Genomic DNA, 15197 nt, shown 5'->3' with positions numbered 1-15197 from the left:
CTCTTGATCCAGGAGTGGATGCTGTTTATGCTAATACCCATCAGGCTCAGCTAAGCAGGGAAAAGCTGGGAAGTGCAGATTCTATCCAGGCACTATCAGAAAAATCATTTTGTGAGCGGTAAATGTCAAGTAAGACTCAGTGACAACACGTTAATTCAAGTGACTTCAATTTTATTATTATTTTTTTGTATAATCTTCAGAAGGTGGGAGAAGTGTCAGGTAGAGTATCTCCCCAGCCCTCTCCCCACCAAGCCAATCACTCAAGCACTGGGATCTAGGAAATGCTATAGTAGACCATCAGTGGTACCATTACGTACAGTTGGTTACAGCACCATGCTAATAAGCCAGGGTCTGAGCACTGACTTCTGCAAGGGCCAGTTAACTGAAGTTTGTCCCAGGGACCTGAGCAGCACTGTTAACTGCAGACTGCTTTCTTACAACGCACCCCACTGTCAGAAGACAAGGTCCTGGCAAGGTGGTTGGTGAATGGAAACAAATCTATCTACACTAATGGAGAAAAAAAGAAATCCCATGTGCGCTACTGGTAAAAGGTTAATGGAGTCTTATCTGTAAAGGAAAAACCACACATATTCCTAGCTCTACGTTCAACATGGTTCACTCTGAAATAGTTGACGACAGTTAACAGTTAACTTGATCTTAGAACTAGTGACATTCTACAGCAAGCCACGGTAAAGGCCCTGATATTGTTGCTTAACCCACGGAACCAGTCATTCCACATGGACAGCCTTCCCTCTTAGTAACTGCGCACCACATTTTGTTTTTGCATATTTACCATTGGTCATTTGGTTCAAAGTACTGTGAAAAATTCAGCTAGAAAATTATTCATAAAACTGTATTCTATATTTTATTTTCAAACAGCCAAGTGTCCACATTGAAAATGCAGAATTTGCAAATATAAGTTAATCTAATAATTCAATTTAAAATAAAGTCAAACAGCTTCCTTTAGTATCACAATACATAAAACGGTATTATAAACTCCGAGAGGCGAGGTGAACTCGATGACGACAGTGTCAAAAGCTATGAACTCATTAAACCTCGTAATGTCAGCTCGTGTCTCATGACCAGGCATGAAACAGGCCACCACTGTATTCAAATGGCTCAGTGATTCACTCATGGTATAATGTGGGGTCAAGCAAGATGGTTTTGGTTGTTTTTTTACAATGACAATAAAAAATCTTTAAACAAAAAATCCTCCCAATTGTTTAAAAACAATTATACATGGAGGACAATTATATTTTAAAATATCTTGGCTAAATTTCAATGGTTAGGCTGCTGACTGCAGTGTAAAAGTTTGTATTTAAAAATATCACAAATATAGTATTTAACAGTGAAAATTTCAATGTGGTTAAGTTTCACTGTGAAGCGATTTCACCTGAGTAGACTTTGAAATCTAGTGCCATGTTTTGGGGAAGGGAAGGAAAGCCCCGCTTTGTGTCTGATACTGAGATTGCAGCTCATTCTCCCACGGACCCTCTAGGGGTGCAGGATCGACCTGCTGTGGCCTTCCCTTTCCCATGTAAATTTACTCTGCATCTTAGGAATTCTCAATATCCATCAAATATTTCCATGTAGCTACCCATTCAAGCATAGCAACCCAATTCATTCAGTTCTATACAACGGCCTCTACATTATATACATGTTTAATTAGCAATAGGAAATAGAAAATAAAAATTTACAGTGATTGAGAAGGGGCCAGAGAGTAAGACAGGAAAAGTAATACTGTATATGCATAATTAGAATATCCTATCAGCCTACCACTTTCAATGACAAAGTTTTCTTTTATTGGTTGGAATACAAAGAAGGCATAAGGGATTCCAGGAAAATAACACTATGTCTCAGAAAATTCAACGTGCTCCACCATCAGGATTTCCATCACACATTTAATTTCTTCTGTACAATTTTTATAAATGTGTTTTTCTTTTCAAAGTCATCAGATTTCCAGGTGAAACTCAGCACTACACAGTATGCCCTTGAAGCAATGAGGTTAACCTGCTTTATTTGGGTACCAAGGTCCCTTCCAGACAGCATTAAAATAAAGACAAGTAAGACTAGACAGATAAAATCCAGTATAATTCAAACCCGACAATGAAAAATTTCCCCCGTATTGTTGCAAAATTCTTTCTACTGAAATGCTTGGCTACAATAATAAAAAGCATACATTACATAGAAAAGGTACCAGTGTACTAAAAAGTGACAGGAGTGGACTAGCAAATCCTTCCAAGCACATTATAGAAATGACTAGCGTTAAAAACATTTCCCTATAAAATGTAGTCATAATCATTTAGAAATTGGCGGCTTCGTTTCTAAAGCAGTGGCGGGTGTTCTGAGAGCTGTTCTGTACAGTACAGTGTCTACTCACTTCAAGCTATAAGTCTGTCTTTCTTTGTATTGAAGTTGAGTAAATTCATCTGGTCAGCTGAGAAATCAAGCTTGAAAAATAAGTATCTAAAAATCAAAGTAGAAAGTTTAGAATCATTGAAATGTAGCTATGAAATATGAAGAAATTTATCTACTTCACAATTGAACTGAAGTTACCTGAACACTTACGGGCTTGAATCTAAAACAGAAACAGATATTAAAACCTAAAGCAAACCACAAAGTTAGGTAGCGGTACAGAAGCAGGAAAAAAACACATCCCTTCCTTCAGTGTGATGGGCACTAAGTTCTGCGGTCTTTCTCCATCTTTGCACAAGAGTGGTAAGGCCATTCAATGCTTAGTGAGAGTGAGTGCAGATGGGGTCAGGTCTAGCCTGTCTCCCCTGCAACATCAATTATGCTGTGTAAACAGTGTTACGTTCCAACAGAAGGAACAATGGAATTTGCTTATAAAAACTGATTAAAGATAATCATTATTAAATGAAATAAGGATAACTAATAACTCTGAAATGTCTCTATAGAACGTTCCTGATGCTACTTGTAAAGTTAGCACTGCTATGTATTATTGCTTACATACAGTACAACATCACACGCCTTCTAACATAAAGCCGTACTGTGATTGGTTTGTACATATTTACAGAGTCTTAAAAACAAGCTGTAAAAACATTACATACTTTCAGACAATACAAATTAGCACATTGGTACTCACTTCAAACAAATGGAATGCATAACATTAATAAACATCATAAAGGAAGACTCACATCAAAGTCCTTGATTGTCAAGACACGTTTATATATAAACTCTAACTGTGCAGAATTAAAGATTCAATCATAGGTACATCCTTACTCGATGAACCGTATTTACAGCATGGTATTGCATAAAAAAATAAAATAATGTTTACAGGGTTTTACTTTTTTATCCATTGGATTAAAGAAAGCAACAAACACAACAAGAAATGTTTGTCTGCTTTAGTTTGTTTCCTACCAAAGTTTAGGTGGAAAAAGGAAACATACGGTTTTTATTTGCAGAATATAGCAAAAACAACTGGAAAATTATTTCCCTGAAATAAAGCAATTTGAAACGGAAAAGGTTTAAATTAAATTGCAGACTCAAATAAATTCTCACTGATTATAATAGTGCTTCTTCAAGTAAATACACTGGAAAAGGGTGCGCTCTAGTTTAACGGTCCTAGGGAGTGCAGTATGCAGCGTGCCTACGCAAAGGTTCCCGGCCTCTTTTTATTTATTTTTTATTTTTTTTTAAAACAGCCCTTTAAAAACCCAAATTAATAAAAACCAAAGAAATGGCAAAAGATCTAACCTCACTGGCACTTTGCAAGTGTCTCTCATCTGTGGGAATGAAAGCTTGCCCTGAGCACAAGGCCTCTTCTACCTCTCTGGAGATAAAATGACCCATTGCTGGCACCCTGAGTCAGAGCTAAGATGGTGGGTCCCTACCTGACTAGGTAGCACATGCGCACTGTAGATCCAAAAAAAAAAAAAAAAAGTAGGAGCCACTCAGCTATTCCAAACCCAACGGAATACATGTGCAGTAAGAACTGAAGTTCAAAAAGCAACAATGCTTTCAGATGCTGGAGAGCTCCTGCCTTGTCTAGTGGGAGGTCTCCCAAGCCCAGACCAGGCCAGGAAGAACCTGTGAGAGAGAGCAGAACAGGTTCATGGTGAGCAAAAGCTGAAGGGCACTGGGAGCTACTCCTCTACAAGAATTTGCTCACAGAGAGAGATGAGAAGTGTGAACCGACAGGGATCCGCTACAGCAGCACACAAGGCCACTTCCTTCCTCTAACGCCCAGAACTTTCTGAACCAAAGTGGAGAACCCCAAACTTTTGAGATGTTTCTCGCATGATGAAGAGACAGGCTGAGCCTGGCAGGCATTCAGGACTTCACAGTAAGAGTGATGGCTGTACTGAAATGGTAAGTCAATAAGTTATGCTGGCTATCGGTTATCTCAAATGCTTAACCTGGTAGGAAAGGCTGCCATCGTGTCGATGTAAAGAAATGTGTTTAAGACAGGAATGCAATGCCTGAAATTCTGTTTACAGAACTTCCATTTTCAAAGGCTTTTCTTCCTAAGCTTACCTGAAGCACTCAGCAACCGCCACATTCTTAAACATGTGCTGGTGATGTTACAAACAAAACCCCTTCCACTGGACAAGAAACACATTCAGTTCTCAGCGGAACTACGTGTTTTTAAAATCAGGCTCAACTTAGGAAATAAATGTCTACTCTTATCAAAAGTACTATGAGAAAAATACAAACGCCCATCGAGGATGAGCACGGTCCCATAACACCTCATCTGATGAAGCATTCCTGCGGTTACATGATGCGTCATAGACACACATCAGTCTTCAGATCAATAATGGCAGAACTTAAAATATTTACTTCAAAGAAGTCTTAAAGTTCTTGAAGCTCTGACAGCAAAGCTGTCAAATGGGAAAACTATGATTTCAAGCCAAGTTTCATTACAAAATGTAGAGAAACCACATTAAACATAACTTATATTCCTTGTCATAAAAACACCAACATATTAAAAAATAAATGAGTGTAAGTGAAGGACACTGGGGAAGGATATTTCTTTGTTCCCTTTCTTTATGAGAACAGTCTTGGGATAACATTAAATAAAAGAACAATAATTTAAATGGATAACATACTCAACACTAGAACAAAGCACACAGATCTACAGGTCAACAGCAAGTAAAGGGAAGTCAACGAAAGCTCCGTTTCCCAAGGGTACTAGTTTCGGGTTACCACTGGTGCACTGTGATAAAGATGGCAGAAATTTAAGTACAAAACCCAAAAAGGTGGAACAAATAAAAGGAGAGTCAGTGTAACTAATGTTAAGTCTCCAAAAATTAAACCTGTCCAATGTGTAACTCAAACCATCATTCTTCATAAAAGTGTATAGATATATGTATATAAAAGCACTATTTATTGTACCATGCTGTATTATTTTAAGACAAAGTATACATATATAAAAAAAAACATTCGTGGTATAAGGATAAAGTCTATAGTTTATTTAGATTTTGAAATGCAACAAAAAATTTTCGATCACTCATCTAGCTGAAAAAGAAATTGCAGTTACTGGAATCAGTAAGCACTTCCGCTTTGTAAAACTGTCATGAGCAGTATTCACTTAAAAGTAACTTAAGTAAGCAATTAAAATGCCCATTTCTTTAGTTTCTTGGGATACTGTTTAATTATCCAATCTATCAAGAGTCCAGAAAGAGAAGAATTAAACCAGGTTTTACAGTCCAAAGATATCCCAACTTCCTTTTATTGCCAAAAAGCAAAATTGTCAATTACGAGATGATTATGACACAACCATATCAAACCTAAAAAAATCTATTTTTTTAACTTTGAGAAATCAAAATACCAGATTAATCCTAAGTGCTCTATGTCAACTGAAGTGTGTAAAGTAAAATACATTTCAGCTTTAAAACGTGGAATATACATTTTGTGTAAGCATTATTTTCTTGGGAATGTAATCTACAGAATATTTCTTTTTTACTAAAACTTCAAACCTTGATACTTGCACATGAAAAATCATAAAAAATATCTAAGTATACCTGTACAAAGAAACTGACACCAATATGCATACTTCCATAGAGAAGTAAATGCTTCAACAGTTGTGTGTTTTGGTAAAAGTTTTGAAAGTATGCATACTTTAAAAGTAATTAGGCTTTTAAATAGTGGAGTCTTAAGACTATCAGATTTTTATTACTTTTTCTTCAAAAAAAAAACCACATGTCAATATAATGCAAACTGAAAATCAAGGGTATATGGCATATCATTTTTTAAGGTGGTTTCTTTTTATTCCCCCTATAGGACAAACTACTTATTTAAGCCATAATCTCTTGACATTGAAACTTTAAGTTCACTGTCGTCTGTGAAGTATCCTCAGATTCCCTGCTGAAGTGCAATACTATGCTGAAAAACTTAGAAACAGTATGAGGAAATTTCACACAATTACTACTCTCCTAAGAATGTACAATGTTATCAGTTAGGAAACAATTGTGCGAAAGTCTTTTCTCCTCCTCTTTATCTTGGTGTGGGTGAACAGCAAGGCTCTGATCTAAAACAAGTAACGCATCGCTCCTCTAACGGTGACAACACGTAAGGCAGTTCAAGGAAGGCGGGCTAACCAAACGAAATGCAGTTACTGGATTATCTTGCTATTCTTATCAGCTTGCTATGAACGCATTGCTCTTAAATCTGTATAGCACTCCATTTTACACAGAGTAACCCCACTCTTGATTAATCTGTTCTAAAGTGCCAGTATTATTTACACATCTTTTTTTTTTTTTTTTTTTTTTTTTTTAGCCAAAAGTCTGGCCAGTTGTGGCATCTGGTGAAGATGTCATCCCAGCTCTATTATCATTTACATTCACCAAGGGGAATTCTGAAAATTCAGCACTTGTCCCTGGTCCCCGAAGGTTCACCTGTCCATTGGCAGTGCTAAATTGAGTCGCTATTCCAGCTCTGGATCCATGATAAGGAGCGCGGAAGGGCTGTTCAAAGGAGCTCATTTGGTAAGCCTGGTGGACAGGCTGGGCCTCAGCTTTCTTCTGAGAAGTCACTTGATCCAAAAAGTCTGCTGTTGATGTGGCAGAGGCGTGGTTTGTCTCGTCACCTGAAAAGGGAAATGGGTGCTGTGAGTCACCGACTATCAGTCCAAAGTGAGACTTATCTGGAGTTGTTCTTAGTGGAGAATTCATTCCTGATCGAAAGCTATTGATGGGCATGGCTGCATAGACTTGCTTGTCTATGGAGGAGAATGCTGGCGGATTTGGAAGGGTCTGGTTATCAGTCACAAAGTTAAGGCTCGGGCTATTCAAATAGGCATCGTTTTGGCTAGTTCTGTCCAAAGCCTGCTGCAGAAACTTGGAGTACTCCTGCAACATGTTAGCTTTATCTGATGAGGATGCTTGGGAGCTTGATCCAACATTCTCTGACTGGGTGACTTCAGGTACGTCAGAAGAATTGATTGATATGCTAGACGTCACTTCCGTATCTGCAACACTGAAGGAAATCTCATGCTGTCCATTAGCTTTGTGGGAATAATGGTCCAGCAGAGTCTGTAGGACCTCATCTGGAATGACATTTTTGTCATGATTGCTCTTAATCTCCACATTCAGTGCCTGGGAATCCAATATGGACGCTGTGGTGCTTTCATCAATGACGCTGGCCACAGCTGCTTGTGTTACAGAAGGCTGAGAAGCTATGGTACCCACATTCAGTGCATACTCCCTGCTGTTGTTACTTGCAGCTTGAAGATAGCGCTTCTTCTTCAGAAACTGCATGGCATCGTCATAATTAGTGCTGCTGTGCACAGGTTTGCTGGGCCCCTCCTGTAAGTTGTCCACCTGATCGATGTCGGCACTGCCTTCTGAGTCCAGTAAAGCCTGCTTATCCACAAGTTCAAACGCATACTTGGAGACTTTGCTGTCTTCGTAAGTGGACAGGGGTGAAATGGTTTGATTTTGCTCCAGGGGCTGTTTCAGACTTCTCTTACTATTGATTTTTTTGAGAACCAACTTGGGTGGGTGTATTTCTCCAGATGCATCTTCTAAATGAGATCCTCCGACTGAAGAGTGTGGCATTTCAACAGCATACTCTGCGACCATGTACTCATCCTTTACTTTAGTGCTTGAAGAGTAGAGAGGCAAGTAATCATTTTTGTCTTTCTTCAGGTCCGATTTGTCCAATGCACTCTCTTTGTCCAGTCCAGATGATTTCTTCTCAGTTTTCTGCCTTTTCTTTTTTGGCAGTGCATTATCTTTTGGTGACGTAGAGAAGCCAGAATCCTCCTCTGACGTTAGAAGGCCACCTTTGATGGCACATCTGTTGAGTTTTTTGTCATGATTTTCATGGCACATACGTTTATGTTTCAATACACGATCTGTTCTGGAAAAATACTGTTGAAATCAGAGGTTGGAAGTAGTTTTTTTGTTGTTTTTATGATTGTTTTTGTCAACAAGGAAGAGAAGAAAAGAAACAAGATAATTAATAACAATATAAATAGTCCCAAACCAATTCACTGATCAAGTTTCTATTATAAATCTAATCAAAGAGCTTAAAACCTCAAATGGCTCTAGTACTAAGTTGTGCCTAACTGTTAGTTACTTCACACTGCAGTTAGGGAGGAAAATTCAAACTGGCTCACTTACCTGTAAGCAGTATTCACACTGGTAAGGCTTTTCTCCACTGTGAGTTCTCTTGTGCCTTTCCATGTGATATTTCTGTATGAATCTCATACCACATTCATCACAGCGAAATGGTTTTTCACCTAATAAATGATTTAAAAAATTCAAAACAAAACACTGTAAAATCATGGACTGCTTTGCCTAAAGAATCTCATAACATAAACAGGTTCTGACAGGCACAATAATCTGCTCCTTTTACATGACAAAAGATGTCTTCCACATACTAAAGGTTGAAAGCAGGCACGTTAATAGAATGTCACCAATAACTCCTGGGTACAGATTTTGTTAAATTATTGTACCACACCTGGAGATTTCATTTACTCATTCATTCATTCATTCATTCATTCATTCATTCATTCATTCATTCATGTGCCATACACCATGGACACATACGGTGGTCAAAAGACAACTGTGGAGCCAGTTCTCTCCTTCCAGCACAGAGGTCTCAGGGTTTGAACTTTCAGGCTCAGCCGGTCTGGACAGCCGGTCTGGACAGCCAGCACCAACATGGCTGAGCTACCTTGCCAGCCCAGGAGCAGCTATTTTAGTCTCAGTGTCTTTCCTTTCGAATTTTCAAATCACTCCCTCTACCTGGGGACACACACGTGTGTTGCTGAAGGTGTGGAAGTGAGAAGACAGTTTGAGGGACCCGCTTGCTCCCCCACCACGAGGGTCCTAGGGATTGAACTCAAGTCGTAAGAGCCGTTCCTTTCAAAGCACTTGTGAGTAAAACGAAATCTGGATCCTAGGGAGCAGCTCTTAAAAACAGTTCACCAGCCCCAACAGTACTGGGACAGAACCCCCCTAAGTGTTGGGGTGGGAGACCGTTTGTGGCGTGTGCGCTGCACAGCTCACGCGCGGTCCTAGTGTCAGGCCTAGAACTGCACAAACAAAACACAAGTAAGGTTTCTCCGCTTCTCCTTCTTGACTCACCCGAGTTCCGGTGTCTATGGAAAGATTAAACCGAGTGCTGTCAACTGGACACACCCTCTTCTCATCACCTTTCTTTACCCTAAGGATGTCTTAGCTGGAGGGAAACATTAATGTGAGTTCCAATAGTTTGTCCTGATGAACGAGATGTCTGAGTGAACACCGGAGTACCAGAGTCACCTTGAATGCTTTCCAGGAAACTAATGTTCCCCATCACACATTCAACAGAATGTTACTGAATCTGTTAAAAATGTTCTCTTTCCTTACACCCCCATGTATGTGTGTACAAGGTGTATCTTTCACTATGCTAACGAAATCATTTGTTTGTAGTAGTTTTTTCAGTTGACTCCTGTGTTTTCTCTTGAGATAATGTCTCACTATGTAGCCCATGTACCCTGCAGAACAAGATTTTCACCTGTATCTTTCTGATTTACCTGCCTAGCTTAGCTACTGTTCCTACACGTTGTATAAAAAAGTAGTAACGCTGATGTCTTGTTCCTGGTTTGGGCACTTGGGTGTCTTTGCTGAATGGAAGTGGAGATAAAATGACTGACACATCTTTATGAAAAATTAAAAAGCTGAATGAAACTTCTTTTGGAGAAATCTCTTACTGCTTTTTCCTCGGAGGGTTCAATTGAGACTCTCTGTTGGAAAAGGAAGCCAATCTATATAGATTACTTAAACGATTTTAAGACTGACATGAAAAGTAGTAAGTTTGTGATCTTTTAAAACTCACTCAGGAAATCCTAACACGTGAGAAAGGCAATCTCAGTATGTCCCACAGACACTGTTCCCATTGCCCAAGGGCTTTGGTTTCACTCTGGTCACATGACATGGCAGACCATCAGCAGTCTCTGGGTAAGGATGGAACAGATGGCACCTGCTATGGTTTGAGTGTGTCCCATAAAAGGCTCCTGATGTAACAGCACTGGGAGGCAGGCAGGGTAGAGCCTAGTGTGGTGATTACATCACCAACGACAACGCCCCTGAAAGGAACTAGTATTTTTTGTAGCTCCTATAGTTACTTCTTTCAAGAGAACTAAATGGTTGTTCTGGCCTTCTGTTTCGCCTTCTGATTACTCACACTCTGCCATGATGCCACCTGACATGATGGGATGTGGCTAGGGGAGGGCTATATAGTCTTGACTTTTAGCCTCTAAATGGCGAGCGAACAGAAGCCGCTTTCTCTATGAAGTACCCTGTACTAGCCTGTGCTTCTTCATTTCAGCACTCTCCACAACATCCACAGTAGTTATTGGGTAGATTATATGGGTGGGTACTGCAAGGACCGAGAGCCTTCTGCCTTTCTCATGTTCTGCGTTCTTTTCTTTGGCAAGAGGGAAGCTCAGCTATGGTCACAGCTTCAATTATGCTCAACTCTGACCTCCAGACCCACGCCTCCAACCTGTCTATTCAACATGTCCATTTCTTTTTCATTTTAGACTGATTCTATGTGTATGAGTACTTGCTTGGATGTACATATATGTTTACACATGTGAGTCTGGTGCTGGTGGAGGTCATAAGTAGGTGTCAGATCACCCTGGAACTGGAGTTACAGGTAGTTGGGAGCCACCATGTGAGTGCTGGGAATTGAACCTGGGTCCTCTGCAAGGGCAGCCAAAGCTTTTTAACCACTGAGCCGTCTCTCCACACCTGACATTTCTGACACTTAAGCATCTCAAATACATCCCATCTCACATTAAACTTAAGACCTTCCACCACAGCTTAGATTACAATGGTGCTACTTCATTTGGCTGCGCAAGCCAGAGGCCTGGAAGTTTTACTCTGTCACTCTGTATTTGCCCAATTAACACATCCTCCTGATTCCTCTTAGTTTCCCATTGTTATCACCCAAGTTCAAGACACTCCTGGCCTAGAAAGTGATGTAATGCCTTCTAACTAGTGGTGTTAGTTACCTTTTCCTTGCTGCAACAAGTCCCTGAAATAAATAACTCGGAAGAAAGGAAGGAAGGTTCGTTGGCTCACACTTGCACAGGCTCCAGGCCAGGCTGCCCCACTGTTTGTGTATGTGCTGAGGTAGAAAGCTGAAGGCAGTGGTGGCAGCCATCAGAGTGTGAGGCATGCCCTGTGTACCCATCAGTTTTTATCATCAACTAGCCACATCTAGAGCCTGAACGGAAGGACTGCCTCCATCATCTGGCCTGTGGTCATGTCCATCAGCTACAATCGGCATGGGAGGCCAGTCTACTGTGGGTGGCATCATTCCCCTACACACGGGTCTGGAGAGTGTAAGAAAGCAAGCTGAGCATGGATCGGTTGAGTAAGAGGGTAAGCAGCACTCCTCCATGGATTCGGCTTCAGTTTCTATCCTGAACCCTTAAAGAATGGATTGTGATCTGAAGTGTCAACCAAAAAACCCCTTCCTCCTCTCAGTTGCTTCTGGCCAGAGCACTTTACCACTGACAGAAAAACAAACCAGACCACCACATACACCCGACAAGTGGAATTCAGTCCCAGAACCCAGAGTGAAATCAGAGAACTGACTGTGTGTCTTATCCTCTGACCTCCACATATGTGCCATGCACATGCATGCCCAAACTCATATACACATTGCACACCACACACCCCCCATATCCCCATGATAAATTAAGTACTTTTAAATATAAGGGACTGGTCAAACAGAATTGCTCACCTCATGGTGGCCAAGAAGCAGAGAAAACAGGAAAGAACAGGAGAAGTTGTAGCCTTCCAAGGTACTATCCACCTGCCACGATCCCTTTCCCGCAACTAGGCCTTACTTTAATTGATTGCTATCTCCCAATAACATCATCATATTATAAGTCCATCAAAGGATAATCCACTGACTAGGTCAGAGCCCTCCTAACTGGATCAGCTTTCAGTGGCTAGAACCCACCAGCTGAGGGCCAACCTTCAACATGTGTCACAAGCCTTCTGGAAGACATGGGGTTCTTTAACACCAGGGGTGCTGCCAGGACACAGGCCCCTCTTCTAACTCCACAGCACAGCAAGAGGCTATTGACAGCAGCAAAACTGACCAGGTAAAAGCCGATCACTTTCTCTCTCTCTTTTTATTTGTCTTGTTTTATTGTTTTGTTGAGACAGGGTTTCTCTGTACAGCCCTGGCTGTCCTGGAACTCACTCTGGAGACCAGGCTGGCCTCGAACTTGACTTCTCAAGCTCTAACCTTTCTTCAATTCCAAAAGCTGCCACATGTATTTTCCAACACACCACAAAACTCCTCCAAATTAGTTCTTTATTTTAATGAACAGAAAATATTTAATAGTCAAAAAAATTATTATTACCTACATTGTAAGTACAATTTCTAAATAATAAACTCTACGAAAAACCTAAGTCCAATATATTTATGACCTAGGCACAGTGGCACAAGCTGAGAATTCCAGTACTTGGGAAGTAGAAGCAGGTTCAAGGGTACCTTTGGCTACACAGTGAGTTCAAGACCAGTCTGAATTATAAGAGATCCTGTCTCACTCACTCCGCAAAAGGAAGAGGGGGAAAAATCACACCTCTGACAAAGTTCACTTGGTCTGAGTAATACATTCTCGACAAGCGATGCATATACTGTACAAGTTTAGTGTGAGACAGGGTCTCACTCTGTAACCCAGGCTGGCTCAACCTCATGGCAATCCACCTGTCTCAGTGACCAGTGCTGGAATCACAGGTATGAGGTACCATGATTGGTACATGCCTTTAATCCTAGCACTGGGGGCGGGGGAGGAGGGTGGGGGGGGTGGGGGTGCAAAGGCAGATGGATCTCTGAGTTCGAGGCCAGCCTGGTCTACAGAATGAATTCCAGGACAGTCAGGGCTACACAGTGAAACCTTGTTTATAATAATAATAATAATAATAATAATAATAATAATAATAATAATAATAACAACAACAACAACAATAACAATAACAACAAAAATAAATTTAAAAAAAGAAAGAAAAAAGTAACTTCAAGTAACTTTAGTGGGAAGCAACTTTAAAACCTATTTTATAATATAGAATGCTTTTCCTACCTAAAAGGTGGCAAGAATTAAAATTCTAAAAACATTGCAAGGTGATGGCGGTGGCACATGCCTTTAATCCTAGCACTTGGGAGACAAGAGGCAGGCAGATCTCTGTGAGTTCAAGGCCATCTTAGTCTACAGAGCTAGTTCTAGGACAGCCAAGGCTACACAAAGAAACCTTGTCTCGAAAAACAACAACAACAAAGCCATTGTCAATTTTTTCCTAATATATATAAAATAGGCTAGAGACAGACATAGTAGGGCACACCTAGAGCATTCAGGAGGCTGAAGCTAGAGAACTAAGTTCAAGGACAGTACAGGCTACAGAGAAAGGTCTGGTCTGTAAGTAAATGAATACAGTCGCAAAGCTGTGAAAATATCTACTTATAAAGCCTATATGTGTGGTCTAGTCCTAGACCCTGAGAACAAAATAGCTAATAAGAGAACTATTTTTCAGCTTTTGAAGATTAGAGTCTAGACTTTTCCTTTATGAAGCCAAAAACACTAGAAAAATAATTACCTTAGTAAGAGAAAAAGCCCAAGAAAATCTATCCATAATTTCAAATAACCAAGAGTTGGTCTAGGTCAGTGGTCCTCAACTTTCCTAATGCTGTGACCCTTTAACACAATTCCTCACGTTGTGGTGACCCCCAACCATAAAATTATTTTGTTGCTACTTCAGAACTGTAATTTTTGCTACTGTTATGAATTGTAGTGCAAATATCTGACATGCAGGATACCTGGTATGTGGACCCTGTGGGGGTCATGATCCACAGGTTGAGAACCAATGGTCTAGGCACTAATTATGAAAAACACAAAACAGGAAAACCCACTGTCCTTACTTAGATGCTGAGCAACACACGAATGACATACTGTTTTTCACTGTCTTGTCTGCCCCTCCCTCCCTCCCTCCCCCTCCCTCCCTCCCTCCCTCCCTCTCTCCCTGTCTCTCTCTCTCTCTCTCCCCTTCCCTCCCAAGACAGAGCCTTGCTATACCATGCAGTCTGGCCTCAAACTCTCAGCCTCTGGAGTGCTGGGATTACAAGTGTGTACCACCAAACTAAGCTTTACACTTCATTTTTCTGTCAGCCAAGCTATACAGTAAGTATATATACTGGTATAGGCCCCTGAGCCTATTAACACCAACTAACATCCCAATAGCAGCTAGCAGATCTAACTTAGGGCATATTATTAATTTATGGTAAATGCCATCTAAATGTGCCATTGCTAAAAACTAGTAAAATGCCTGGTTTTGTTCTTATCACTATGTGCTTAACCAAAAAGAAATGATTATGCAATTTCAAAACACACACACACACACACACACACACACACACACACACACACACACACAGATTTTAAAATGCTTAAGTAAACACTATTCTGACTTGTAGCATTTCAAATCAGCCTGTTTCTGAACTATGCGGCCACCTTTTGACTGGAGGTGCTCTACAAGACAGATCAACAATGAAGACAGTCCTGAGGACATAAGAGTCGGCTGACCACCCCCCAACACACACACACACACACACACACACACACACACACACAATTCCTAACAGGAAATGACTCCCTGTCCCCAGACTGTTTTCCTTTTCTTCATGTAAGACTGTATACAGGCACCTCAGTCTTCTTGCTATTTCTCCTTATT

The 15197-nt window shown here is 40.5% G+C and overlaps 1 protein-coding gene across 5 annotated transcripts in view; it reads right to left on the bottom strand.

Moving 5' to 3' along the window:
* Nucleotides 1–1645: 1645 nt before the first annotated feature.
* Nucleotides 1646–15197, bottom strand: part of Znf148 (zinc finger protein 148) — a 128596-nt gene continuing 115044 nt past the window's right edge. For all 5 annotated transcript variants that reach the window (XM_052740378.1, XM_052740379.1, XM_052740383.1 and 2 more), the window contains 2 exons: nucleotides 8586–8704; nucleotides 1646–8333 (listed from right to left, as the gene is read on the bottom strand). In XM_052740378.1, the coding sequence (XP_052596338.1) occupies nucleotides 6735–8333; nucleotides 8586–8704 (1718 nt within the window). In that variant the 3' untranslated portion in view covers nucleotides 1646–6734. The remainder of the gene's footprint in view (nucleotides 8334–8585; nucleotides 8705–15197) is intronic.

This window comes from Peromyscus californicus, unplaced genomic scaffold (assembly GCF_007827085.1).
Source record: "Peromyscus californicus insignis strain IS unplaced genomic scaffold, ASM782708v3 Scaffold_16__1_contigs__length_79575227, whole genome shotgun sequence".
In the NCBI taxonomy this organism is placed as follows: Eukaryota; Metazoa; Chordata; class Mammalia; order Rodentia; family Cricetidae; genus Peromyscus; species Peromyscus californicus.
This window is presented reverse-complemented; position numbering and strand designations above follow the sequence as displayed.